Genomic DNA, 25,813 nt, shown 5'->3' with positions numbered 1-25,813 from the left:
AAAGGATATAGAGGCACCAGATAAGGTATAAACAGATTTACAAAGATTTATATCAGAACTGAGAGAATATACTTACCAGATAGTGTTGAATATACTGGATAAAAACAAAATACTGAAGATGCTGAAACAAAAATAGAAAATGCTGGGAAATCTCAGCAGGTCTGACAACATTTGTGGGGAGAGAATAGAGTCAATGTTTTGAGTCTAGATGACCTTCGTTAGAGCTAAGAGCAAAGAGAATCAGCAGGGATTTATACTATGGGGGGGAGGGGGTCTAATGGGACAGAGGGAATGTACATGAGGATACAAAAGGCTAAGAAGGTGCTAAGTGAGCATCAAGTGATCAGAATATGTGAATGGCAAAACAGAGGTCTTGATGCTGTAGGGGCTGCCTGGGGATTATGGCAGTTGCCCTTGTTTGGTGGGGGGGGGCAATGGTGCAAGGAGGAGAACTGGAATGGAGAAGTGGGAAAATGGAACTGAAAAAGGATGATAAAACGGCTGAATGAAATGAAACAAAATGAAATAAAATAAATGGAAATGCGGTAAAGGTGGAGAGGAGAGTTCATGCTCTGAAGTTATTGAACTCAGGGTCCGTCCGGACTGAACGCTAAGTTAATTTGAGTTAATTATTCAGTTGGTGTTGAAAGAGATGCCTAATCAGAAGATGAGGTGCTGTTCTTGCTGTTTGTGTTTGTGTTCTGTAGAACATTTTAAAAGGCCAAGGACGGATGTGTGGACAGGAGAGTAGGCTGGTGTGTTGAAGTGCTGAGTGACAGGATGGTCTGAGTTCTGCTTGCGGACGGACTGAAGGTGTTCAGCAAAGCGGTCACCCAGTCTGTGTTTGGTCTCCGATCTAGATCGAAAAGTCGCCGGGACCAGATGGGATATACCCCAGGATACTGTGGGAGGCGAGGGAAGTGATTGCAGAGCCCCTGGCGATGATCTTTGCGTCGTCAATGGAGACGGGAGAGGTTCCGGAAGATTGGAGGATTGTGGATGTAGTCCCTATTTTCAAGAAAGGGAACAGAGATAGCCCGGGAAATTACCGACCGGTGAGTCTGACCTCAGTGGTTGGTAAGCTGATGGAAAGGCTTCTGAGGGACAAGATTTACGACCATTTGGAGAGGTTTGACATGATCAGGAATAGTCAGCATGGATTTGTCAAGGGCAGGTCGTGCCTTACGAGCCTAGTTGAGTTCTTCGATAATGTGACTGAACACATTGACGAAGGAAGTGCCGTGGACGTGGTGTACATGGACTTCAGCAAGGCGTTTGATAAGGTCCCCCATGCAAGACTTCTTGAGAAGGTGAGAGGGCATGGGATCCGAGGGCCTTTGGCCTTGTGGATCAAGAACTGGCTTGCCTGCAGAAGGCAGAGAGTGGTTGTGGATGGGTCTTTTTCTGAATGGAGGTCAGTCACCAGTGGAGTGCCCCAGGGCACTGTTCGAGGACCCTTGCTGTTTGTCATTTTCATAAATGACCTGGATGAAGAAGTGGAAGGATGGGTAAGTAAGTTCGCTGATGACACGAAGGTCGGTGGTGTTGTGGATGGTCTGGAAGGATGGCAAAAGTTGCAGCAGGACATTAATAGGATGCAGGACTGGGCGGAGAAGTGGCAGATGGACTTCAACGCGGATAAATGCGTAGTCGTCCATTTTGGCAGAACCAACGGGATGAATGAGTACACTATCAAGGGCAGGAGTCTTGGTAGTGTTGAGGAGCAGAAGGATCTTGGGGTCCGGGTCCACAGAACTCTTAAATCGGCCTCGCAGGTGGAAGAGGTGGTCAAGAAGGCGTATGGTGTACTGGCCTTCATAAATCGAGGGATTGAGTTTAGGAGTCGGGAGGTAATGCTGCAACTTTATAAGACCCTTGTCAGGCCTCATTTGGAGTACTGTGCGCAGTTCTGGTCGCCTCACTATAGGAAAGACGTAGAAGCTATTGAAAGGGTACAGAGGAGATTTACAAGGATGTTGCCTGGACTGGGAGGCATGCCTTATGAAGTTAGGTTGAGGGAACTGGGTCTCTTTTCCCTGGAGAGACGTAGGTTGAGAGGCGACCTGATAGAGGTTTATAAAATGTTGAGAGGAATAGATAGGGTGGATTCTCAGAGGCTATTTCCCCGGGTTGAAATGGTCGCTACGAGAGGACACAGGTTTAAGGTGCGGGGAGCAAAGTACAGAAGTGATGTTAGGGGTAAGTTTTTCACTCAGAGGGTGGTGAGTGAATGGAATCGGCTGCCGTCAGTGGTGGTGGAGGCGAACTCGCTGGGGTCTTTTAAAAGACTTCTGAATGAGTATATGGGGTTTTATGGGATTGGGGGTTATAGATAGGTGTTGATGTGATCGGCGCAACTCGTGGGCCGAAGGGCCTGTTTGTGCTGTAGTGTTCTATGTTCTATGTTCTAGACTGCACTAGGAACAGCAAATGCAATAGACCAGATTGAAGGTGCATGTGAAGCACTACTAGGCCCAAATATCTTCAGCCACTTCATCAATCACCTCCATCCTCAAAGATCTGCCATGCTAAATTACCCTTTAGTGTTTAAAGATGTGTAGGTTAGGTAGAAAGCCATTGTAAATATATGGGATTACAGAGGGAGGGGGTGTGAGCCTGAGTAGTATATTATTTCAGAGAATTGGTACATACTCGGTGGGCAGATGGCCTCCTTCTGCACTGTAGGAATTCTATGGATACCCAGGTTAGAAGTGGGTATATTGCACAGTTAGTATTATATGTAGCTCCTTAGATACTGAAGCAGATATGCTAACAAGACCTGGGCAGCATTTTGGCTTGGGTTGATAAGTGCCAAGGAACACTTGTGTTATGCAAGTGCCAGGCAAAGAAGCAATCCAGCCATCTCCCCTGGACAATCAACAGCATTACCGTTGCTTGGTCTCTTCATCGACATCTTGTAGATTAGAGACTTGGCATTCTGTGGAAAGTAACTCACCTCCTGACTTCCAAAACCCTGTCCATTATTTAACAGGCACATGTTAGGAATATGATAAAATGTTCTCCACTTGCCTGAATGAGTGCAGGTCCAATAACACTTCAAAAAGCTCAGCACCATCTAGGACAAAGTAGCCTACTTGATTAACACCTAATCATCTTAAATAGTTGCTCCCTCCATCGTTGCACAGTGGCAGTTGTGTGTAGCATCAACAAGATGGCATAGTGGTTAGCACTGCTGTGTAGCTACAAGGTGGCATAGTGCTTAGCACTGCCTCACAATGCCAGGGACCCGGGTTTGATTCCCGGCTTGCGTCACTGTCTGTGTGGAGTTTGCACATTCGCTTTGTGCCTGCGTGGATTTCCTCCGGGTGCTCTGGTTTCCTCCCACACTCCAAAGATATGCAAGTTAGGTTCATTGGCTTTGCTCAATTGCCAGTTAGTATCAGGGGGATTAACAGGGTAAATATGAGGGGTTACGGGCATAAGGCGTGGGTGGCATTGTTGTTGGTGCAGGCTTGATGGGCCGAATGGCCTACTTCGGCACTGTAGGGATTCTATGGTTCTAAAATGCACCAGAGCAACTTACCAAGGCTGCTCCAACATCACTTCCCAAACCCATGACCACCAGCAGGGCCAGAACTGCTGATGCATGGAAATAAAGCTACCTGCAAGTTCCCCTCCAAATTACTCATGATCCTGACTTGGAGCTATATTGCCATTCCTTCACTGTGACTGGGTGAAAGTCCTGGAAATCCCTTATAGCACCCTGGCTGTACCTATACCACATGGACTGCAGAAGTCTGAGAAGGCTGCTCACCAGCACCTTCTCGAGGACAATTATGGACGGGCAATAAATGCTGGCCTAGCCAGTAACACTCGCATCACATGAACAAAGAGAAAGAAGAAACTGAACTGGACCAACAATGCAATTCTGTGATTACAAGAGCAATGTAGCGATGGAATAAAAACAGAAAATGCTGGAAAAAAACTTAGCAAGTTTGGTAGCATCTGTGGGAAGAGAAACAGAGCTAGTATTTTGAATCTGTGTGACTTATTCCAAGCTCTGAACTTGAAACTCAAAATGTTAACACTCTTTCTCTCTCTGCAGGTGGTGCCAGACCTGCTGAGTTTTAGTGTTTTCTAATTTATTTAAATTATTTTAAAATTTTTATTTAAAATTCCCAGCACCTGTAGTAGTTTATTTCAGAGGTGGGGAATTATGCAGTGAGTAACTCACTTTCTGATTCCCCAAAACCTGGTTAGCCTGCACTTTCCTGGATATCATAGAAATCATAGAAACGCTACAGTGAAGGAGGCCATTCGGCCCATTGAGTCTGCACAGACAGCAATCCTATCTAGGCCCTATTCCTGTAACCCCATCTTTACCCTGCTAATCCCTCTAACCTACGTATCCCAGGAGACTAAGGGGCAATTTAGTATGGCCAATGCACCTAACCTACATTTGTCAGCAATCTCTGAAAATTAGGGATGCATCTGACAAGCTTGGTGAGTTTTCAGGTGACTGAGGAGCCCGCTGTGGATTCATAAATCCTTCTGCAGTGGGGGCCTGTTGCTTTGCAGAATTTGCAGCTTTGAGTTGATTCCCCTCTTTTTCTTCAGCAGCTGCTGCCATTCTGTCTCACTGTCAAGCAGCTGAGCCTCAAAGCGGCTTGTGCCTTGAAAGACCAGATGGAGCCACGCTGAGCGGCTCACAGCCTTCTCCACCCAGTCAGTGGTGTTAATACCTCTATTTTAAGGTAGCCGTGAGCCTATCATTGTATCTTTTTCTTTAGCCACCCTTAGAACGTTGACCAAAGCTGAGCCGGGAGAAGAAAACCTGCTGAGAACGGTGGGTTCTGGCATCTGACATAATGGCCTGAACATCGGAGTTGTTCAGCAGGAGCTGGGCTTTGATGCTGGTAGATTCAGCTTGGTCTTGCGGTCCTCCCTTTAGATCCTGGATGTGTACAGCTCTGACAACACCCAAGAAGCTCAACACTGTCCAGGACAAAATGCTTGCTTGATCGGCACCCCATCCACCACCTTAATCAATTACTCTGCCACCTACCACAACACAGTGGTAGCATTGTACCTTCTAAAGATGCACTGCAGCAATTTGCCAAGGTTCCTCCAGCAACATCTTCCAAACCAGCAACATCCATCACCGAGAAGGACAAGGGCATCATGCATACGCGAACACTATCACCTGAATCAGCTTCAAATCACACACCTTTCTTCCGTAGATATATAATTACCATTCTTTCACTGTTGTTGGGTCAAAATCCTGCAACTCTCTTCCCAATAGCACAATGGGTGCACCCACACCACATGGACTACAGCATTTCAAGAAGGATGCTCACGATTACCTTCTCTAGGGTAATTAGACATGGATACTAAATGCTTCCCTTTCCATGGCGTCCACATCTTAATTTTTTTCAAATGTTCAGCTTTGAGCATAGTAACTTGTGAAAGTTACCTTGGCCTTGGTAGATTCACTGGATGGTTACTGGGGTGCCAGTGATGAAAACACATTGCACAAACTTGGCTTCTATTTATTTGGGTTTGGAAAATTGAAACATAATTGAATTGAACTGATTAAAATGATGAAAGGATTCAATAGGGTCAGCACAGAGGGAATAGCTCCTCTGATGGGGAACACAGGACAAGAAGACTTAATCTTTGAGTTGGTCCATTTAAGGATGAGAGAAGAACCTTTTTTGTAAAGTTTGTGGAAAATCTAGAAGTGTTCCCTCAAACGGTGTGGATACTGGGTTCATTGAAATTCTCAAGATTGTGAACAATGGATTTTTTGTTTAGAAAATGGTAATAAGGGAACCAGAGTTGAGATATAAATAAGCTATACTGTAACTGAACGGTCAGACAGTCTGGAGAGGCTGAACAGTGTATTCCTACTCCTTTGTAAATGAATTTTTTTCCCTTCAGTGGATTTCCAAAGTGGAAAAACTTCAGATCTCTCTTTCTTATGCACAACTATTGTGAAACCTCTGATGTTCCATCACCTTGCTTGTGTTTTAAACATTAACTCACTTTCTCTCTTTTCAGATGCTGACCAGCTTGCTACATATTTCCACTACTTTCTGTTCCCTGTTCCTTTGCAATTGCCTAGTCTAATTTACACACTGTCTGGTGAAACTGCTTCTCACATCCCTTCAATCAGGAAGGCCCCTTTATCCCTATTTTCTATCATTTACTTTTAATCAATTACCACCCCATGCCGAAAGGCTATCTCCATTGCTTAATTATAGCTCCTTCTGTAAGAGAAAAATTATCAGCAATCTTGTGTTTTGTGCAGTTTCCCAATTGTCTAGTGCACACTAATTTTGAAGAACATATTTTTCTATAACTGACAGTATCTGTACTCCTCATTAGTAAATGCCATAGAAATTTGCATGCAAGGTTTGTGCATTTGTGTATTGGTCTGGTATGTTGCTGTTGTACTTTCCAGAGAAAGAAAATTACTGGTGGGCGACAGCATTTGACCTCTTGTTTCTCTTCTTCCTTTCTTGTACTTCATGATTTCCTTTCTTCAGTGATCTCTGCTATCTACTGCTTCTGAGATGATTATCTCATTCTCACATTTCAAGTCTGCTGGTGAGTGTTTGGAGAACATGACTGTTTGTGTGATCTCAACGTTATACAAACTGCATGAGTGAGAATGCCTAGTTAATTACGTTTGGTGAAAGACCAGCTTTCTAATAAGCAATGCGTAAAAATGTTGTATAGTTTTCACACTGAGCGATTTATTTGAGGAAAAAAATCGAATTGAATAAATATTAAATATATTACTGAATAAATTGTAATATGCATGGTTGCTACCATTTTACAAAGAATAAGATAAACATCTCCTCCCCTCATCAATAATCCCTGTACGCAGCATTGACTTGCAATTTTTTTAAAGAGGAAACACATTTCTCCAATTGCTTTGCTGATTTTTAGAGAGGGGAGAGACAAATGGTCAGTTTTTCTCTTCAGGTCTACCTACCTCCTTGAGATACAGAGATCTGGTTAAACTGCATCTAGCTGTGCATGGTGATGGGTGATGAATTATAGGATAGCAATGATTTGAATGCAGGTGCTTTCATTAGCTAAAATTGTAACTTTGTACTCAATTTGTGGTATGAACTATTGCATTCTTCTTGAATATTGATGACTGTATATGTTTATTTTTCTAAAAGATATAGAAAGTTGTTTTCATTGCAATTATTATTTTCACTATCACTCCCTCTATTTGTCAGGCTTCATGTTTATTGTCTCCCAGTATCGATTTTACTTCTGTAGAGACATAATTATAAAAAGACTCGGTTTATATGGTGCTGTCATAATCTCCACATCCTAAAGTGCTTTACAGCTAATAAAGTACTTTTTGAAATGCTATCACCTTTGTAATCTCGGAAACATAGCTGCCAATTTGTAAACAGCAAGTCTCCACAAACTGATGTGATAATAACCACATGCTATTTTTTGAATGATGTTAATTGATTTTCAACCTTGGGTAATGGTGAATTATCTTGACTTGCACACTCTGCCAATGAGAACAGGTCGATTACCTGCCATCTTAGTGTGGGAATTGCGCAGCGAGAAAAATACAGAAGCAGTTCATTTTGGATTCGAAGATTGTAAACCTATGAAGCATGCAATAAGTAACAATACCTCTGTCCTATGCAGATAAGGCAACTGGATCCAGTTCATCATTGTATTCGCCTTAGAAAAATGGTGCAGAATAACATGGAATGTTACGTTCCTAACAGTTTGGACTACATACAAGAACAGGTAACATTTGACATAATATTTCATGTAAAAAGATTTTCCTCCCCACTTGAAGCTATTATACATCATAGTCTATAGTTCCATTGACACTGGCATTATTCAGAACATTCTATGCATTAACTTTAGAACCATAGAATCCTACTGTGCAGGAAGAGGCCCTTCAGCCCATCAAGTCTGCACTGAACACAATCCCACCCAGGCCCTACCCCCATATTCCTACATTTTATACCCACTAATCCTGCTAACCTACACATCCCTGGACATTAAAGGGCAATTTCTTAGCACGGCCAATCAACCTGACCTGCACATCTTTGGACTGTGGGAGGAAACCGGAATACCCGGAGGAAATCCACGCAGACATGAGGAGAATGTGCACACTCCACACATACAGTGACCCCAGCTGGGAATCGAACCCAGGACCCTGGAGCTGTGAAGCAGCAGTGCTAACCACTGTGCTACCATGTCACCCACAGCTGTACAACCATGGAAAGTATTGTAGCCAGGACCAACACATTTTTGCAGACAAGCATGAATAGGTACGAATCAGAAGACATTAAACACCGTATCAGGTTTTACTGCATTATTGATATTCCTCAGATTGATAGCTTGCAAATGGGATTCAACATAGAGAGGGCAAGGTGATGTATTTGGGGAGATCAAACAAGGCAAAAGATTACACAGTAAATGGAAGATAAGTAAGAGGTGTAGAGGAAGCGAGGGATCTTGAACTGATTGTCCACAGATGCGGTGAAGAAGGCAGATTGAATCCTCTAAATTATGAGCCAAGGCGTAAAATATAACAGCAGCGAGGTTATGCTGGAACTAGCTAAAACATGACTGAGGCCACAACTTGAGTGCTGTGTGCAATTCTGCTCACTTCATTACAGAAAGAATGTCATTGCAACTGAGAGGGTACAGCGGAGATTCAAGAAGATGTTTAAGGACTGAAAATTGCAATTGAGCAGAGATTGGGAAGGCTGGGGTTGCCCTCCTTGGAACAGAGGGGCTGAGGGGAGATTTGGTTGAGATGTACAGAATTGTGAGGGGCCTGGATAGAGTGAATGGGAGGGACCTATTCAACATACCAGTGACTGGTGGAAAGATTAAAGGGGAGATAAGGAAAATCATTTCCACCCAAAGGTTTGGAAATGAGAGGGGTGGGGAGGGAGTGCTAGGTGGCGGGGGCTATGTGGCGGGTGATGTCTGGAACGCATTGAAAGGCAGTAGAGACAGAAACTCTCACCGCATTTAAAAGGTGTGCCTCAAGTGCAGGGGACTGGAGATTAGGCCGGGCAGCTTGCTTTTCAGCCGGCACAGACAGGATGGGCCGAGTGGCCTCTTTCTGCACTGTAAACGTTCTATGATTCAATGTTAACCAGTGAATCTCTGTCATGTAATCAGTATAGCAGCCACTCATATATAACAGCTCCTATAATCAGTAATTGAGATGAATAGTTAATCTCCCCTTAGTATTGGTCAGGACTGTTGACCAAGTAAATGGTACATCATCTTAATATGTTAACCCAAAGAAGTTGGGCAGAATTAACCTGCGTGCACCTACTTGGAGGTCTGATGCACAGGCTTCCAGGAATGGCTAGCAGTTCCGACAGATGTTGGAGAAGCACCCTTGTGACTTTCATGTGACTGGCTGCCATTGTAGGCAGCACTGTAAAATCCATGCACTATGAGGAGCCATGGTAACACGTGCTGAACTCCTGTGATTGGGACGATAGTTGCCAGCCCGGTGCTCATTACTGTTTATAGGGCCTGGGATCAGATGTTAGCAGTAAACCACTGAACCTGTCCAGCAGACAGATGGCAGGGCAACTAGGTGTACATTCGTGGGGTTGGGACTTGACTTGCTATGCATCCCCTTGGGGTCGTCCAGCAGGTGGGGGGAACAGGTACAACACAAATCCCAAGCCAGCAGTGACCCCTGACCTGAGGACCCCCAGACCACCATCAGCAGCTGAGAGTTTGCACCCTGGGGATTGGTGCTCAGTGGTGCTCCATAAATTCCCAAGTCATCCAAAATCCTGTCCTGCCATATTCCTGCTTGCCCATCAACACCCACACTGGCCCTCCATTGCCCATAGCATTGCATTTTTAAAACCCTTTTCCTGATTAACGAAGTTGTTTATAGCTTATTCCACCATGGATATGCATATTCCTATGATGATGATCTATGATTTCTATAGTTCTTTGTAACCTCTACTTTGGCTCTCCGTTCTATTCCACCTTCCTCCACTTGATTATTGCTTTAACCCTATGCTATTTCAACCATTCCTTTGGAACTCCAGTCCTTAACCCTCTGTCCACCTCTCTCTCTCCATCTTCCAAAACTATCTCAAAATCCAGATCTTTGAGCAAGCTTTTGATCGCATCTCAAGTTGTCCCATAAGAGCTTTGCATCCATTCTTTTGTTTAGGCCTATGGGATATTTTCAACCTGAAAAGCTTGATATAAGTTCAAAATATGCCCCATATCAATGTCTTAATTGGAATGAATGCTGCACGTATTCAACTTATCCGACCTAACCTTGGATATTTTCAATGCTGTAAAGAGCTATGAAAAGATAGTTATGTGACCCTGAAATTTAATCTAAAAATTTGTGGTCACATGGAAACATCCTGTCGATAGGGCACCCAGAATCTTGCAAGAAGTTTTAGTTGGTAGCAACTTATTTCCTCAGTTTTAAGTGCAATGTAGGTTGACATTTGCTCTTTTCTTTTGGGTGCAGTTATTTGATGAAATAGAAGTCACCATGATGAATATTTATCACATACATCTTGAGAGAAGAGGAACTGAAACAGCCTTTGGTAAGTGTTTGGGACTTAGTTATTTTTTTCCAATTTAGTTTAAAGCAGGCTAAATGTGCAAAGCAATGTTCTCTCAGTTGTTTTATTACCTGGAGCATAGTATTTCAGTATTAATAAATGGAAATGTTAGTGAATTTTGAAAAATAACCTTTAATTACATTAAAAATTTAATTATATTCATGATTGTCAATCCATTGCACAAATCTATCATTTGAATCTCAGATCAGTTACATTACGGCAGCGTAATTAGCACTCCTGCTTCACAGTACCAGGGACCCAGGTTTGATTCTCACTATCTGTGTGAGTTTGCATGTTCTATCTGTGTTTGTGGGGGTTTCCTCTGGGTGCTCTGGTTTCCTACCTCAGTCCAAAGATGTGCTTGGCAGGTGCATTGGCCATGTTAAATTGTCCCTCAGTGTACCCGAACAGGCGCCAGAATGTGGTGACTGAGGGATTTTCACAGTAACTTCATTGCAGTATGAATGTAAGCCTACTTGTGACTAATAAATAAACTTAACTTTATTAGATAAAAATGCTTACATTCAAATATTCTACAATTCATCAGGAAAAAAGTAACTCTTTTCAAAAGCACATAATTGACATAGCTTCTGTTCCTCTAAATGAAAACTTCTATGTGTGAAATTTGACTTTGTGTTACTTCAGTGTCTTATTAAATATATCTGTATTATTAGCGATATTAACATACTATCAAATTGAAGAGTGAAGATCATTTATATTTATATCATTTAAATAACCCAAACTTGGCTCCAATGTTTAAGGCTCTCTACAGGTGAGAGTCCCATCACTTCGACCTGAGACTTTATGGAGAGTAGCTGGTGCAATGTTAAATAAGTTGTAAAATCTATTCAGAGGATACCTTTGACCTGCGCATAATTAATGTTCAGTAAATGCTTGATATCTGTGTAAGGCGAGTCTTCCTAATATCCAGTGATTTGGATGCTATCATGCCAAAAATGTATCTTTAATCAAAGGAATTAGTATCAATTCCATAAAATACGGAAGATAAAGCTTTTAATTTTGTTCTAGATTGCAATTTGCTTTGCTAGTTGTCATGCAAAATCAGCATTGTTCCAATTTTTCTGCTCCCCTCCCCTCACCCCCATCTACAATACTGGGCTTCTTAGAATTTGTTATTGGGGTCTGAACATCGTTAACACGGCCAGTATTTGTTGCCTATTTTCAATTTTCCTTGAAAAGATGGTGGTGAGACACCGTTATGAAGGTACACTCGCAGTGGGTTTACATAACGACAGTGAAGGAATGGTAGTATAGTTCCGAGTTTGCAGGTTTGTGGTGTCCCCATGTATCTGTTGCCCTTTAGATAGTAGAGGTTATGGGTTTGGAAGCTGCTGTCAGAGGAACCTTGGTGAGTTGCTGCATTATATCCTGTAGATAGAAAGCACTGCTGTCACTGTGTGCCAATTGCGGAGGGAGCTAATATTGAATTTGCTGCTTCTGCATTTGTTCCGGGGTGGTGGGCCCATCTTGCAATCAGAAAATCTCAACTGCAGGTGGCTATTTTTAAAGGTTGTATTTGCAAAGCAGGAATTCTTCCGTCTCTGTGCACCTGACATGGAAACGAAAATCTGGGCCACAGTGTTCCCCGAAACTAATAACTAGTCAGGGTGCCTGTTAAAAGTAATGCTGTGAGAATGCCATATTTAAGACTCTGGGAAACCAGTCTGGTTTGTTTTCCCTCCATATTGATGAATATTGTTGAGATGCTGTTGTCCTTGCATTTGAGTGTAACATGCTTTTTTCAGTATATGTATGTCAAATATTTATCATCTGTGGTGCTAACCTTTAAATATCCTTCAAATTTCTTGTCAAAGTAGAACATTACTCTAAGTCCAGACAACAAAATTTGCATTTACAAAGTACCTACAACCTGTAAACTGGTCTCAATATGTTGCAACAAACAAAATTTCATACTGAACAATATAACAGGCTATTAGGACAGGTGACCAAAATCATGGTCAAACAGGTAGGTCATAAGGAACGTCTTATGAGTGGAGAATGAGGTACAGAAGCAGAGAGATTTATCCATGGAATTCAAGAAGTTAAGGCCTCATCAGCAAGGCATCCATTGGGTAAACAATGACAATGAAGGATACACATAAGGCCAGAATTAAAGGTGTGTTGCGATCTCGGCGAGTTGTAGGGCAGAAAGGATTACAGGGATTGCATCAGGGTGGAGTTGGAGGAGGGGTTTGAATGGGCGAGTCCATGCAGCAATTTGAAAGCAAGGTTGTAATGTTTTACATTACCCTTGTACCTTGTAGATGATGGACTGGTTATAGCGAGTGAAGAGACGAGTTATTCTGCAGAATACTGTTCAGGTAGTCACAGTAGTTATCTGGCTGGTTTGGGTTAATTTCTGGTCAATGGTAACTCCCAGGATGCTAATGGTGAAGGTTTTAGCAATGGTAATGTCATTGACTGTTAAGATGGTGAAATTCTCTCTTGTTGGAGATGCTCATTATCAGTAAGTGAGGTGTCACAAATTGTACGGAATATTGTGCAATCAATAGCAATCATCCTCACTTTTTGCCTTATTAGGGAGGGAAGATGATTGATGAAGCAACTAAAGATGGTTGGGTCTAAGGCACTACCCTGAGGAACTCCTTCAGCAACATCCAGGGGCTGAGATCAATCTCCAGCAACTACATTCATCTTCATGTTAGTTATAAACTGTCCAAGCAGTGGACAGTTTTCCCTCTGATTTCCATTGACTTCAGTTTTTCTAGGGCTCCTTGATGTCATGCTTGATCATGCCTGAATGCCGAAAGACAGCTGCTCACCTCCCGTCTCAAGTTCAGCTCTTTTATCCATGTTTGGACCAAGGCAATAATGAGGTCAGAAGCCAAGCAGAACCTGAACTGAGCAGCGGTGAGCAAATGCCACTGGGTTACACTCTTGTGACACCTTCCATCACTTTGTGATGAACTGAGAGTAGACTGATGGGATTGAATATGTCCAGTTTATTTATGGACAGGACATTTGTGGGCAATTTAAAACAGTTGGTAACAGCTTGGCTTGAGTAAAAGCAAAATACGGATGCTGGAATCTGAAACAAAAACAGAAAATGCTGAAAAGTCTCAGCAGATCTGAAGCATCTGTGGGGAGAGAATTGACACTTTATCAGAGCTTGAAGGGTCATCTAGACTCAAAATGCTGGCTCTATTCTCTCCTCACAAAAGCTGTCCAACTTGCTGAGACTTTCCAGCATTCTCTGTAGCTTGGTTAGAGTGGCAGCTACTTCTGGAGCACATGTCCATACTAGGATACAGACCTTGCTTTGTTGAATTGAGGCCCATTTCACTCATCAACCTTTGTGGTCCGGAAATGTGTAATGTAAAACATCACAACCCTGCTTTCATGGACTCACCCATTCAAACCCCTCCACCAACCCCACCCTGATGCAATCCCTGTAATCTTTTCTGCCCTACGACTGTCCGCGATCGCGACACACCTTTAATTCTGGTCTCTTGTGTATCCTTAATTGTCATCATTTACCCAATGGATGCCTTGTTGGTGAGACCTTAACTTCTCGAATTGCGTTGATAAATCTCTCTGCTTCTTGTACCTCATTCTCCGCTCATTGCCTGCTGTGTTATTTGTCTGAGTATTACTTCTAACAACTGGCATGGCTTTGTTCAGAGCAGAGGAGGTGGGGAGAGGGGGTTTTCCCTTTAGTCAAAGGGTCAATACCAAGGTAAGGGGTGGGAGATTTTGTGGGGATGTGAGAAAAAACTTCCTCACCCAGATGGTGGTGGGAATCTGGAACTCACTGCCTGAAAGGGTGGTAGAAGCGGGAACCCTCGCAACATTTAAAAAGTATTTAGATGAGCACTTGAAACTCTGTAGCATACGAGGCTACAGACCAAATACGAGAAAATGGAATTAGGATAGATAGGTTCTTGGTTGCTGGCACATACATGATGGGCCGAAGGGCCTCTTTTTGTGCTGTAGAACTCGTGTGGCTTTTGGGCAGTATAGAACAGAAGAATAGCTTGTGGACTGAAATCTCTTCACTTGGTCTTGGGCAATTTGGCCTAGATACTAATTGTTTAATTTTGTTTGTAAAATTAGTTGCTCCAACCATCTCCTGTGCATTTGGTGATGGGAGAGGTGCTCTTATTACATTTAGGGTTTCTGGAACTCAAGAAATTCCTGTACGTAAGCAGCCAATTCTGAGGTTAAAATGGTGGATGAAAAGCAAATATACCACATTCACCAAAATGAATCTATTTAGGAAAGAATGGCGTGTAATTTTCCCATACCACCAGCCATGGGAATTGTAGCAGGCAGGGAGTGACCTCGGGTGAGATTTTCCAGTCTTGGGGTGAGCACAGCCAGAAAATCCCACCCTGTATGTTTAAAAGTTAATGTTTTGATGCAGTTAAAGTTTTAGTATCTTTTATTAACTTGTGGATGTTGTGTTTGTGGAAGATTTTGTCGCTTGCAACCTGAAAGTTCATGGCAATGTCTCCACCATAAAGCCACATATTTTGTTTTAATTTTGAGTGTAGCAGCAAGTTGAAGCTGCTTACAATGTCTGTGACTCACAAAATATCTAATCTTATGTAAATCATGTTGCTGCAATTTTGTAATTTCATGACAGTTTATTTTGTTTGTTCCTAACCTGATACTTCATTGTCACAACATTTTCTTGGTGTAGAAAATTTACACTTTTTGCTTGTCTCTTTAAAAGGTTTTGCTGTTGCTGGTCAGGTTGATGGAAAGCAGCAACACAATTCTTTGTTTGTGAGTGATGTTCTTCCTGGTGGACTGGCCTATAGAGAAGGTATGATTATGTATGTGCATTTGTATATATGTATGCGTGCTGACTGAAGAGATGGATTTTAGTACTGGCATTAATGGTGCACTCCACTTTGCCACCCAGTGTCTACACTGCTCAGTGTTGTCCTCTAATCCTTGTATAATAACTCAGGAAACCCGACTGGAAAGGAATATGGTTTATCTACAGAATGAAAAGTAACATCGCTACCATGGTATACACACACTAGTCCCTGTCTGGGATAGGTGGTTCTGCAGGCCCGGTCCTGGGTCTGCCTTATAAAATGCTTAGGTAATAAGTCCCAGCCAGGCAAGCCATTACCTGTTACCAGAGGAACTTATACTTGGTGACCTCAAGAGGGAGGTCAATCACTGATTTCCCCATGGAATCCGTGTGGGTTATTACACATCTACCCCTCCGAGTCCAAGTGTTCCTCCTTGCTACCATGATGATCGGGCCTTCTCCATCTGTTTGCCCGCGGCATCATCTCCATCATTCATAGGGTCTGGTTGGGGGGGGGGGTGGTTCCGGAGCCTCTGTCTCCATATCTGAGCCACAATCATCAACTTCCTGAGGCCTGGCTCTTAAGGATTTAGTGAGTGGAATGTCCCATCGGCAGGCTGGTGTAAAGAATACCGATAGTGGCTTGTCTATAGAATTCATTGCCTCCGTGATGGACTCCCTGTGACAGAAGTTATCGATGTGTATTTTGAAGGTCTTCTCCATGGTTTTTACCTTATACGACACTGGTCCTGTTTCTCTGTGAATAACTCCCAGAGAGTCAGCTATGGAGAGCCGTCATCAAAGTTCCTGATGTGAAAGTTTTCCCTTGGTTTGAAGGCTACATTTGGTCTCTGACCATCGTGGCTCCTTTTCTGGGATTTTTGTTTTAACACAACTTTGCCCCCCAAATTTTGGAATGTCAGATGGAGCCTAGTCCGAAGGCATTGGCTCATCAATAGTTCCACTGAGGTTATTCCAGTCATCATATATGACGTAGCCCGATAGTTGAAAAGAAAATGTAGGAGCTCTGTTTCCAGGGAATTTGTGGTTTGGTTCTTCATGCTACATTTGAATGTCTGGACTGCCCACTCAGCCAGGCTGTTTGAAGACGATTGGTAGGCTGCCTTGCGGATGTACCTACTCTGTTTGAACTCATGAAGGTCTGAAACTCCCTGCTGGTAAATGGGGTCCTATTGTCTGTTTCAAGAACCTCTGGTATACCACATGTTCTAAAAGATGGAATTTCTCTACAATATCGTAAGAGGTTGCTGAGGTCACCTGGTGCACACCAATCCATTTTAAATGGTCATCAGTGAGAATTAAAAACATGGAGTCCATAAATGGCCCTGTGAAGTCGACATGTACTCTCACCCAGAGTCTCCCCGGCCATTCCCAAGAGTGCAGTGAGGCTGCTGGTAAGGCCTTCTAGTTTTCCTGGCAAGTTTTCTTCCTACTTTTCAATATCATTGTCTACATGAGGCCATCAGACATGGCTTCTTGCAAGTGTTTTCATCTTAGAAATTCCTGGGTGACCATTGTCCAATTCTTGAAGTATTGGTCATTGGCCTGGATGTGGGAAGATCAGTCAGGCTCCTCACAAAATAATGTCATCTTCTATCCCTCAACTGATGATATTTAGAAAACTAAGGTTTCAAATCCACCACTTTGGTGCTTATGTCATAAGTACCTAGTATCAGGATTCAAGCAGATACGATGGGAAGAATCACCTTGTTTTTCTTGAAGAGCTCCAGTAGAGGTTTGTGATTGGTTACTTTGAAATGCCTACCATCGTACTGGTGGAACCTTCTCACTGTGAACACCATGGAAATCATTTTTTTCCATCTGGGCATACTTCCTCACTGCATTTGCTAGGATTTGTGATGTGTATGTGATTGAACATTCTGTCCCATTGTCCCAATGGTGAAATAGTACCACTCCTATCTCATAGAGGGAGGCATCGCAGTTACAATGAGTGGTCTCAGGGTGTCTTAATAGACAAATGTTTTTGTTGACAGCAGTTGTTGTTTGACATTTACAAAGACTTTCTTTTGTGGCATTTGCCATGACCATTTCTATTCTTCTTAACAGTACGTGGAGGGGTTCCAGCAGGGTCACCAAGTTGAGCATGAATTTCCCATAGTAATTCATGATACCCGGGAAAGACTTCAACTCTGTTATGTTCCTTGGAGTAGGAGCCCCTGTAATGGCCTTCAACTTCTTTGACAGGGTGTAATCCATCCTTGTCAACTTGTTTAGCTGAAACACATTTTTTTCTCTTTTAAATGGCAACATCAGAAAAATGCTATAAGATCTCCTCCAAACTCTCCAAATGTTCCTTTGCAGTAGATGCTGACATTTAAATGTCTTCTAGATAGACTGCCACTTTGGGCACCACCTTGATGGATGTTCGCCATCATCCTTTGAAAAATGGTGCAATCTGAAGACACCCCAACTTTTACTGTCCTTTTTGAGTATTTATGGTTACATACTTCCTGGGTGACATCGCAAGCTCCAGTTGGAAGTAGGCGCAGCTCATGTTTAATTTGGAACATATGTGAACCCTCCCAGCCAGCTGCCTGTACAAGTCTTCTATGTGTGGCATAGGGTATCTGCCTAAGCAAGAGGCTCTGTTGACAATCAATTTATAATCCCTGTTAGGTTTAAAAACCGGGACTACAGGCATGACCCATTCAGCAAATTATACTGGGTACATAATGCCAAGTGCTTCTCGATGTTCAAATTCAGCCTCTACTTTGGCATGTAGGGCAGAGGAGACCAGTTGTATCTTGAAGTATTTATGTTTGGCCTCTGGATCTACATAGATCTTGGTCCTAGCAGCTTTAATCTTCCCTAGGCCATCTTGGAGCACCTCGGGATATTTCCCAATGACTGTACAGACTGCCAATACCCATTTTATAGGTCTATATCCAATCCAGACAGATTTTCTGTAGCCAGTCCCCTCCTAAAAGGCTGGGGCCTGGTCCTTGCACCACTATCGGGAGAGGTCGGTCTGTCTGTTGCCCATGCGTAATTGGGGTTACAATGGTCTCAATAATATGTAAGGGCTCCCTTGTGTATATAGCCATTCCAGCGTTGGTGTCCTGCAGGCTTAAGGGCAAGACGTCCCATTGGATTCACCTGAAATTGTGCCCCCCAATGCTAGATACTGCAGCACCTGTGGCTATCTCCATGTCTAAGGGCGGGTCATTTACCCGGAGTGTAATCTCAATTGAAGACACTTTGAGTGCAATGATGAAATTCAGCTGCATTAATTCCTCGTTCTCAGGTTGGTTTATTTGTAAAGCTGTGTCTTGACGTGGCTCCACCCTTCGGCCTGGGCAGTATACATTCTTCTATTTCGGTATCCTTGTCTGGGGTGGACCCTATGACGACAAGCCTTGATGTGCTCACTCCTCACTGTATGGTGGAGAGGCTTCCTGTCCGGATCCAGAATTTCTCTGCCTCTGACTCTAATCACCCTTTCTTAGCAGCAAATGGGAGGTGTGAGCTTTACCCTCTGGGGATTTAGTTCTGAGACCTATGCTGAAGACTGTACCATCTATGGACCCCTAAAGCTACTGGGCCCCTCTATTTGTGTTTTTATGTGAAAAGGCCAGTTCTGTGGTTTTGTTGAGTCCAGAGTTGGTTCAGTCAGTAGCTTCCTTTGGTTCACAATTTTATTGATTCCACATACTAAGCAATCCCATAACATTTCAGGAAGTGCTGGCCTACATACACTCAGCACATTTCTGCAGTACTGTCAAGAATTCACTGACTGTTTCCCCAGGAAGTATATTTGCAATGTTAAACCCATAGTGTTGCAATAAAATGAACAGGTTAGGGTTGTAGTGGTTCACAAGCATTTCTATCAATTCATTCAAAGACTTTGAATCTGGGCTTGCTGGGTAGGTTAAATGTTTTATGCTGCAGAAAATCAGGCCCCACAAATGGTCAGGAGGATGACTTTTTGCCAGTCATCCCCTTGTATTCCATTTTCCCAGAAGAAATTCCTCATTCTTTCAGTGAACTGGAGTAAATCCTTCATATCCTCATCTTGAAGTTCCAGTTTCCCAAATAGCAACATTTTCAATATCTCCTCACCATTGTCTTGCTGGGCTAATTGAAAGGCAAAGCTGTCTTATTCTTCATCACCAATATAATAACTCAGGAAGATAACTGGAAAGGAGCATAGTTTATTTACAGAATGTAAAGTAAAACCACTGCTATGGTATACACATATTGACTGGGACAAGTAGTTCTGCAAGCCCAATCCTGGATCAGCCTTATAAAAGGCCCAGGTAGTGAGTTCCAACTGGGCAAACCGTTGCCTGTTACTAAGGAACCTTCTCCTCAGTGAGCCCCACAGGGAGATAAGTCAGTTGTTTCCTCTTAGATCGCGTGGAGGTTATTTACCAGGAAAAAAATGTCAACATACTGCTGAATGAGAACAAGACTGCTGTTTAATGTGATGTCCCCATAGTGTAATTTGCTGAAACCCAACCCCCCCACCCCTACTCGCTCAGCGCACTGGCTGGTGGCAGGATCTTGAGGTCCTGCTGATGTCTATGAGAATTTGTGCGCCCTACACCCTCTGGAAGCTGCCAAAGAGTAACGGGCAAAACGCTCTATACTTGTATGTTTTGGGTAATTATGTGAACTTGTTGCTTAAGTTATCAGACTGCTTATCTGACAGATGTGGCTAAGCAGAATTTTCTTCCAATTAAATATTGGGAAGACTGAAGCCACTGTTTCAGTCCCCAATCCAAGCTCTGATGCTTAGCTACTGACTTCATCCTTCAGCCGGCAACAATCTGAGATTAAATCAGTCTGTTTGCAACATTGATGTAATTTTTGAATCATAGAACCATAGAACCCCACAGTGCAGAAAGAGGCCCCTCGGCCCATCGAGTCTGCACTGAACAGAATCCCACCCAGGCCCTACCCCCGTACTCCTACATACTGTACCCACTAATCCCTCTAACCTATGGATCCCTGGACACTAAGGGGCAATTTTAGCACGGCGAATCAACCTGACCCGCGCATCTTTGGACTGTGGGAGGAAACCGGAGTACCTGGAGGAAACCCATGCAGACATGAGGAGAATGTGCAAACTCCACACAGACAGTGACCCGAGCCAGGAATCGAACCCAGAACTCTGGAGCTGTGAAGCAGCAGTGCTAACCACTGCGCTACCATGCCACCCTTTTGATCCTAACATGAGCTCTTGTGACTGCAGGTCCATGTCATTGCTGAGACTGTCTATTTCTACCTCTAAGATTGCCCAGCCCTGCTATAGCACATCTGCTGAAATCCTCATTCATTCTGTTTTCACCTCAAGACTTGACTGTTCTAACACACATTCTACCTTCCATAAATTTTAGATCATCCGATACTCTGCTCTTTGTATAATAACTTACAAAAGTCCCTTTCACGTATCACTTTAATGTTCATTAACCTACATTGGTTCCCAGCTATGCAATATCTTGACTTTAAAATTCTTATACTTGTTTTCAAGTTAAGAACATAAGAAATAGGAGCAGGAGTAGGCCATCTAGCTCTTCGAGCCTGCACCGCCATTCAGTAAGATCATGGCTGATCTGAAGTGGGTCAGTTCCACTTTCCCGCTTTCCCCCCATAACCCTTAAGTCCCCTGTCCATCAAAAACCTGTCTACCCGTGACTTAAAAATATTTAGCGAGGTAGCCTCCACCACTTCAACGGGCAGAGAATTCCAGAGATTCACCACCCTTTGAGTGAAGAAGTTCCTCCTCAACTCTGATCTAAACTGCTCCCCCCGCCCCCTTATCTTGAGGCTGTGCCCTCTAGTCCTGCTATCCTTTCTAAGCGGGAAGAATCTCTCTACCTCTACCCTATCCATCCCCTTCGTTATCTTATACATCTCTATGAGATCCCCCCTCATCCTTCTAAACTCCAACGAGTACAGACCCAGTCTATTTAGTCTCTCTTCATAGTCCAACCCCCTCATCACCGGTATCAGCCTAGTGAACCTCCTCTGCACTCCCTCCAAGGCCAAAAATCTTCCGCAAGTGCGGCGACCAAAACTGCGCACACTGCTCCAGCTGTGGCCTCACCAGTACCCTGTAGAGTTGCAGCAAGACCTCCCTGCTTTTATTTTCTATCCCCTCGCTATAAAGGCCAACATTCCATTCGCCTTCTTGATCACCTGCTGCATCTGCAGGCTGGGTTTTTGCGATCTGTGCACAAGGACCCCCAGGTCCCTCTGCTCCTGTTGAAGGTACTATATAAATATCGTTCGTTTAATCCACTTTGAGCATATTTAGTTTAGGCGATACCGTGTAGTGCTGTGGTTCAGATATTTGTCATCCCTGTGGCATCTCCTGGTAGATTTTGTAAAAAATCTAGTGTAGATAGAGAAATTACCCTGTATACCAGTTTTAACAATTAGGGTTAATGTCCTTGTGCAATGTTCCTATTTTTGCTATTTTAATAAACTAAAGTGTAAAGTGATTTTTGACTCAACTTGCAAAGACCCTCTGCTGGCAATATTAATGACTTCATTCATTTAGATTAAACAGAAATGTATTTTTTAAAGAGATGAGTAGGGGAATAGAAAATATACAGTACATTAGCAAACAGCTAGATCCAGGGTAAATTGGTGGTTTGGAAGAGTTTCTGAGCATTGTTACTTTTCTTCCTTTCCTTAGGTGCCAGAGTCGGGGATGAGATCTTGATAATAAATGGTGAAGTGGTTGCTAATCTGCATCATGCACATATCGAATCATTGTTTGCAGAGAACCATTTAATACTAACTATCAGGAGATTCTCATTAGACTGCAATCAAGTGTCGAAAGAATGCAATGACTCATTAAACCACACAACGGTCCCACCTCCCCCTGACCAATCAAAGTTGCTGGAGGAGTTTATTGACAACCTCCTCCTTCCTGTTCCTTCTGGTGAGTTTTGAATTTCTTGGTAATTACTAAACTGAGTCATGTTTTAAAAAGTGACGGTGTACTTTCTCTTATAGAATTAGTGATGTTTCAGACAGAGGGTAATTCTGAGCTCGCCTTAAAATCTGAACATCAGCTTTGTGATCAGTGTTTGTCTTGGTTGTTGTCTGTACAATACTTTGATAAATTGTTTGCCACTTGTTTCTCTGTTACAAAGGGAAACTTGCAGAGGAAATAGTTTGATGTATATTGCTGGCATCATGCCGGAATCATACCTGTGATTTTTTTTGATCAGAGTGCTTTAAATTTTAGAATGTGGCATTAGTGATCAATAAAACAAATTCCAACAGCCACAGATATTCTGATGCTTAGCTGTAGACTACTCAACAGTTTGAAAATATTTATTGCTTTAAAATATATCACATGTATAATTGCTTTAAACTGTTGTCCCTTTATTTAGTAGTTTGCAATTGAAGGTTTAAATAGTTATTTTTCTCTTCTTGGTCTCCTGTGCTACATTCTTCTGATACCTCAGTTTGTGTTCCATCTGGAGTACTGTGTACTGGTTTGGCCCCCTTATTGTGGAATGATGCAGTTGCATTAGAGACAGTTCAGAGGAGGTTCACTAGGGTGATTCCAGAGATGAGAGGTTTGTCTTATGAAAAGAGATTGAGCAGTTTAGGCCTATAGTCTCTAGAGTTTAGAAGAATGAGAGATTTGATTGAGATATATAAGATGATAAACTGTATTGACAAAGTAGAAGCTAATGCTTCCTCTTGTGGGGCAATTTAGAACAAAAATGTCATAATTTTAGGATAAGGGGTAGCAGATTTAAACAGAAAGAAACTTCTTCTGTTAAAGGGTTGTGAATCTTTGCAGTTCACTACCCCACGGTGTGGTGGATGCCAGGATATTGACTAAGGAGGAGATAGATATTTAATTAGTAATGGGTTGAAAAATTGTGGAGAATGGGCAGGGAAGTGGAGTTGAGACCAAGACAAGATCAACTCTGATCATATTGAATGCAAAGCAGGCTCCGGGCTGAATTGCCTACTCCTGTGTCGAATTCTTATGTTCTCTTGTTGCTATTTTTTGTGTTTTTGTTCCATCTCGTGGGAATGTGTTTAAGGTGATAAGATTGGCTTTAGAGGGTGTTTTAATATGATTTTTCTCTGGTGGGGTTAAGTTCAGTTTTTCTGTCCATGGTTTCCAATTTCTAATCTTGATTCAATTAGTTCACGTCTGCAAATTATGAGTTGCTATTCTTCAGTTTCCAATAATTCAGCATTCAGTAAACATATAAGGTTCTATGGCTGGATCTGGCATCTTCTGTTCAGTGACTGGGTGGTGCTGTGTTTACAATATTGATCAGCGTAAGGGACACAGTGACATTGTGCCTCCTCTCTCTAATTAGTTGTCCCTCTACACAGTCACGCATTAGGAATATACTGCGCAGGGAGCAAATAGGATGTGCAGTCTTAAAGGAGCCACAGACTGCAACAAGCTAGTTATGCACAGCAAACAGAAATTAGAGTGAGCATTGAGCACAATGCATGTCGAGTGAACAAAGGTGACTTGCTTCAGTTGTCATGGTGGGCAGTTTAGGTTATTGGAGGGATTTTCTTTGTGATTTCTGTTAATTAGGGGAAGAATGCATGTCTTTCCAGTTTTGGGGGTAGGAGAGGGAATTCATTTTGTCAGGGATGATGGGAAGCATTGTATAACTTTTGCTGAATGTTTGGGAATCAACCTAGTTTTGATGAAAGGTTGATGTCTGATGAATGCTGCGATTGATGGGGGTACAATAGATTGAATTAGTGATTTTAACATAAAATTATGCTTGCTTTTTCCTTCAGCAGCAATACAAAATCTTGACCATTCAGTTTCCAATCTAATTAATGTAGCCCATTTGATGGGTGACATTTATGTGCTATCCATTAGTTGCTGTCTATCTAAAAATGTAAAATAGTACGTATTTGTACATTGTTTGTGGTTGGTTAACTAATCAAATACATATGAAACATTCAGTTCATAATCTGTGCAGGATAAAAAGGCTGAATAGTTTAAAAACTGGAAATAGAATAATATTTCAGATAAAACTCTTGCCTTTTGCAGATGCTATAGAATTTATGCTTTACCACAACTTTATTGCAAAGCTGTACCTATTCTCTTATCATATGATTCCAAATATCATTAACACAGTGCAGTGTTGAGTAGCGACTGGTGCGCTTATCATCATCGCCTGAAACAAGATGGATCTGTGTTCACAATCCCCAACACAGTTCAGCAATATTTTAAAGTGCAGGTTTTCACTGGCCTCACTATCCGTAACCTCCTCTGAAACCTTTTTCTTTCAAATCTGTTGTTAAGCCTGTACTAATTTTCATGCATGCCACTGATTTTCCATCTATGTCTTAAGTTGCTTAATCTCTGAGTTCTGGAATCCTAAATCTGCCTGCCTCTCTGCATTTCACTCCTTAAGAAGCTCCTTCAAATCCACCTCTTTGACCACGGTTTTGGCCACCCATCTTAATATGTGGATAGGTTTCTCTTTGCCTGAGGGTTGCACAGTAGCTAGCACTACTTCTTCACAGTGCTGGGACCCAGGTTTGATTCCAGCCTTGGGTGAATGTCTGTGTGGAGTTTGAATATTTTCCCGTGTCTGCATGGGTTTCCTCTGGGTGCTCTGGTTTCTTCTCACAGTCTAAAGATGTGTTGTTTAGATGGATTAGCCATGAGGAATGTGTGAGGTTATAGGATAGGATAGGGAGAAGGTCTGGTTAAGATATTTTGTCAGAAAGTCAGTGCAGAGTTGATGGGCTGAATGGCCTCTTCTGCACGCTTTTGTAAAACACTTTGGGATGCTTTACTATGTTAAAGGTGCTGTGTAAATACAAGTTATTGTTGACCAAGTAAAAGTTGACTCTGTGTTGGTTAGCTTATCAGAATGTTGGCGACAGGCTTTACATGAGAGCACTCTAGCTTTAAAAGTATGCTGCTTCAGGCTTGGTTTGACTTTTACATCTTGAGAACATGAGACAGCACTTTTCACATAAAATGGATCTACTGTTACTTTGTCAATTATCTAAAGTTTACAAATAATCCAACTTTCAGCCTACTTAAATTTCCCTCGAGCAGTTGCTGAGTCTTGAAGGATTTAAATAACTTGATAGTCTAAATCAAAAGGAGTTGCCAGTCATCTACATAATGGAATCACGCAACATATTATATTTGAAATGTATGGTTTGATTCCTCCCTCAATACATTTGGGCAGAAATAACTGAACAAGACAGTGCAACATTTGTATTGAGTTAAATGCAGACATAATACTGGCTGGAGCTGTGCTATACTGCAACTGGAGTAAAGGGGCTCCCACAGAAATAAAATATATTATTTCATCCTGTCTACAGAACAGAAAATTATCTTTCCTTCAGTCTTAACAGTTCATCTATGGTGGTACTGAAGGAGTAATGTAAAATTACTCCATTCTTT

The 25,813-nt window shown here is 42.4% G+C and overlaps 1 protein-coding gene across 2 annotated transcripts in view; it reads left to right on the top strand.

The window, feature by feature from the left end:
• LOC145350898 (rho guanine nucleotide exchange factor TIAM2-like) overlaps window positions 1-25,813 on the top strand; it is a 345,497-nt gene that overhangs the window by 200,039 nt on the left and 119,645 nt on the right. For both annotated transcript variants that reach the window (XM_080200337.1, XM_080200338.1), the window contains 4 exons: window positions 7,645-7,749; window positions 10,487-10,565; window positions 15,301-15,393; window positions 22,076-22,324. In XM_080200337.1, coding sequence (XP_080056463.1) covers window positions 7,645-7,749; window positions 10,487-10,565; window positions 15,301-15,393; window positions 22,076-22,324 — 526 coding nt within the window. The remainder of the gene's footprint in view (window positions 1-7,644; window positions 7,750-10,486; window positions 10,566-15,300; window positions 15,394-22,075; window positions 22,325-25,813) is intronic.

This window comes from Carcharhinus amblyrhynchos, chromosome 12 (genome assembly GCF_965287045.1).
Source record: "Carcharhinus amblyrhynchos chromosome 12, sCarAmb.v2.hapA, whole genome shotgun sequence".
NCBI classification, from domain to species: Eukaryota; Metazoa; Chordata; class Chondrichthyes; order Carcharhiniformes; family Carcharhinidae; genus Carcharhinus; species Carcharhinus amblyrhynchos.
Note: the sequence above shows the minus strand (reverse complement) of the source record. Positions and strands in the feature narration are given on the sequence as shown.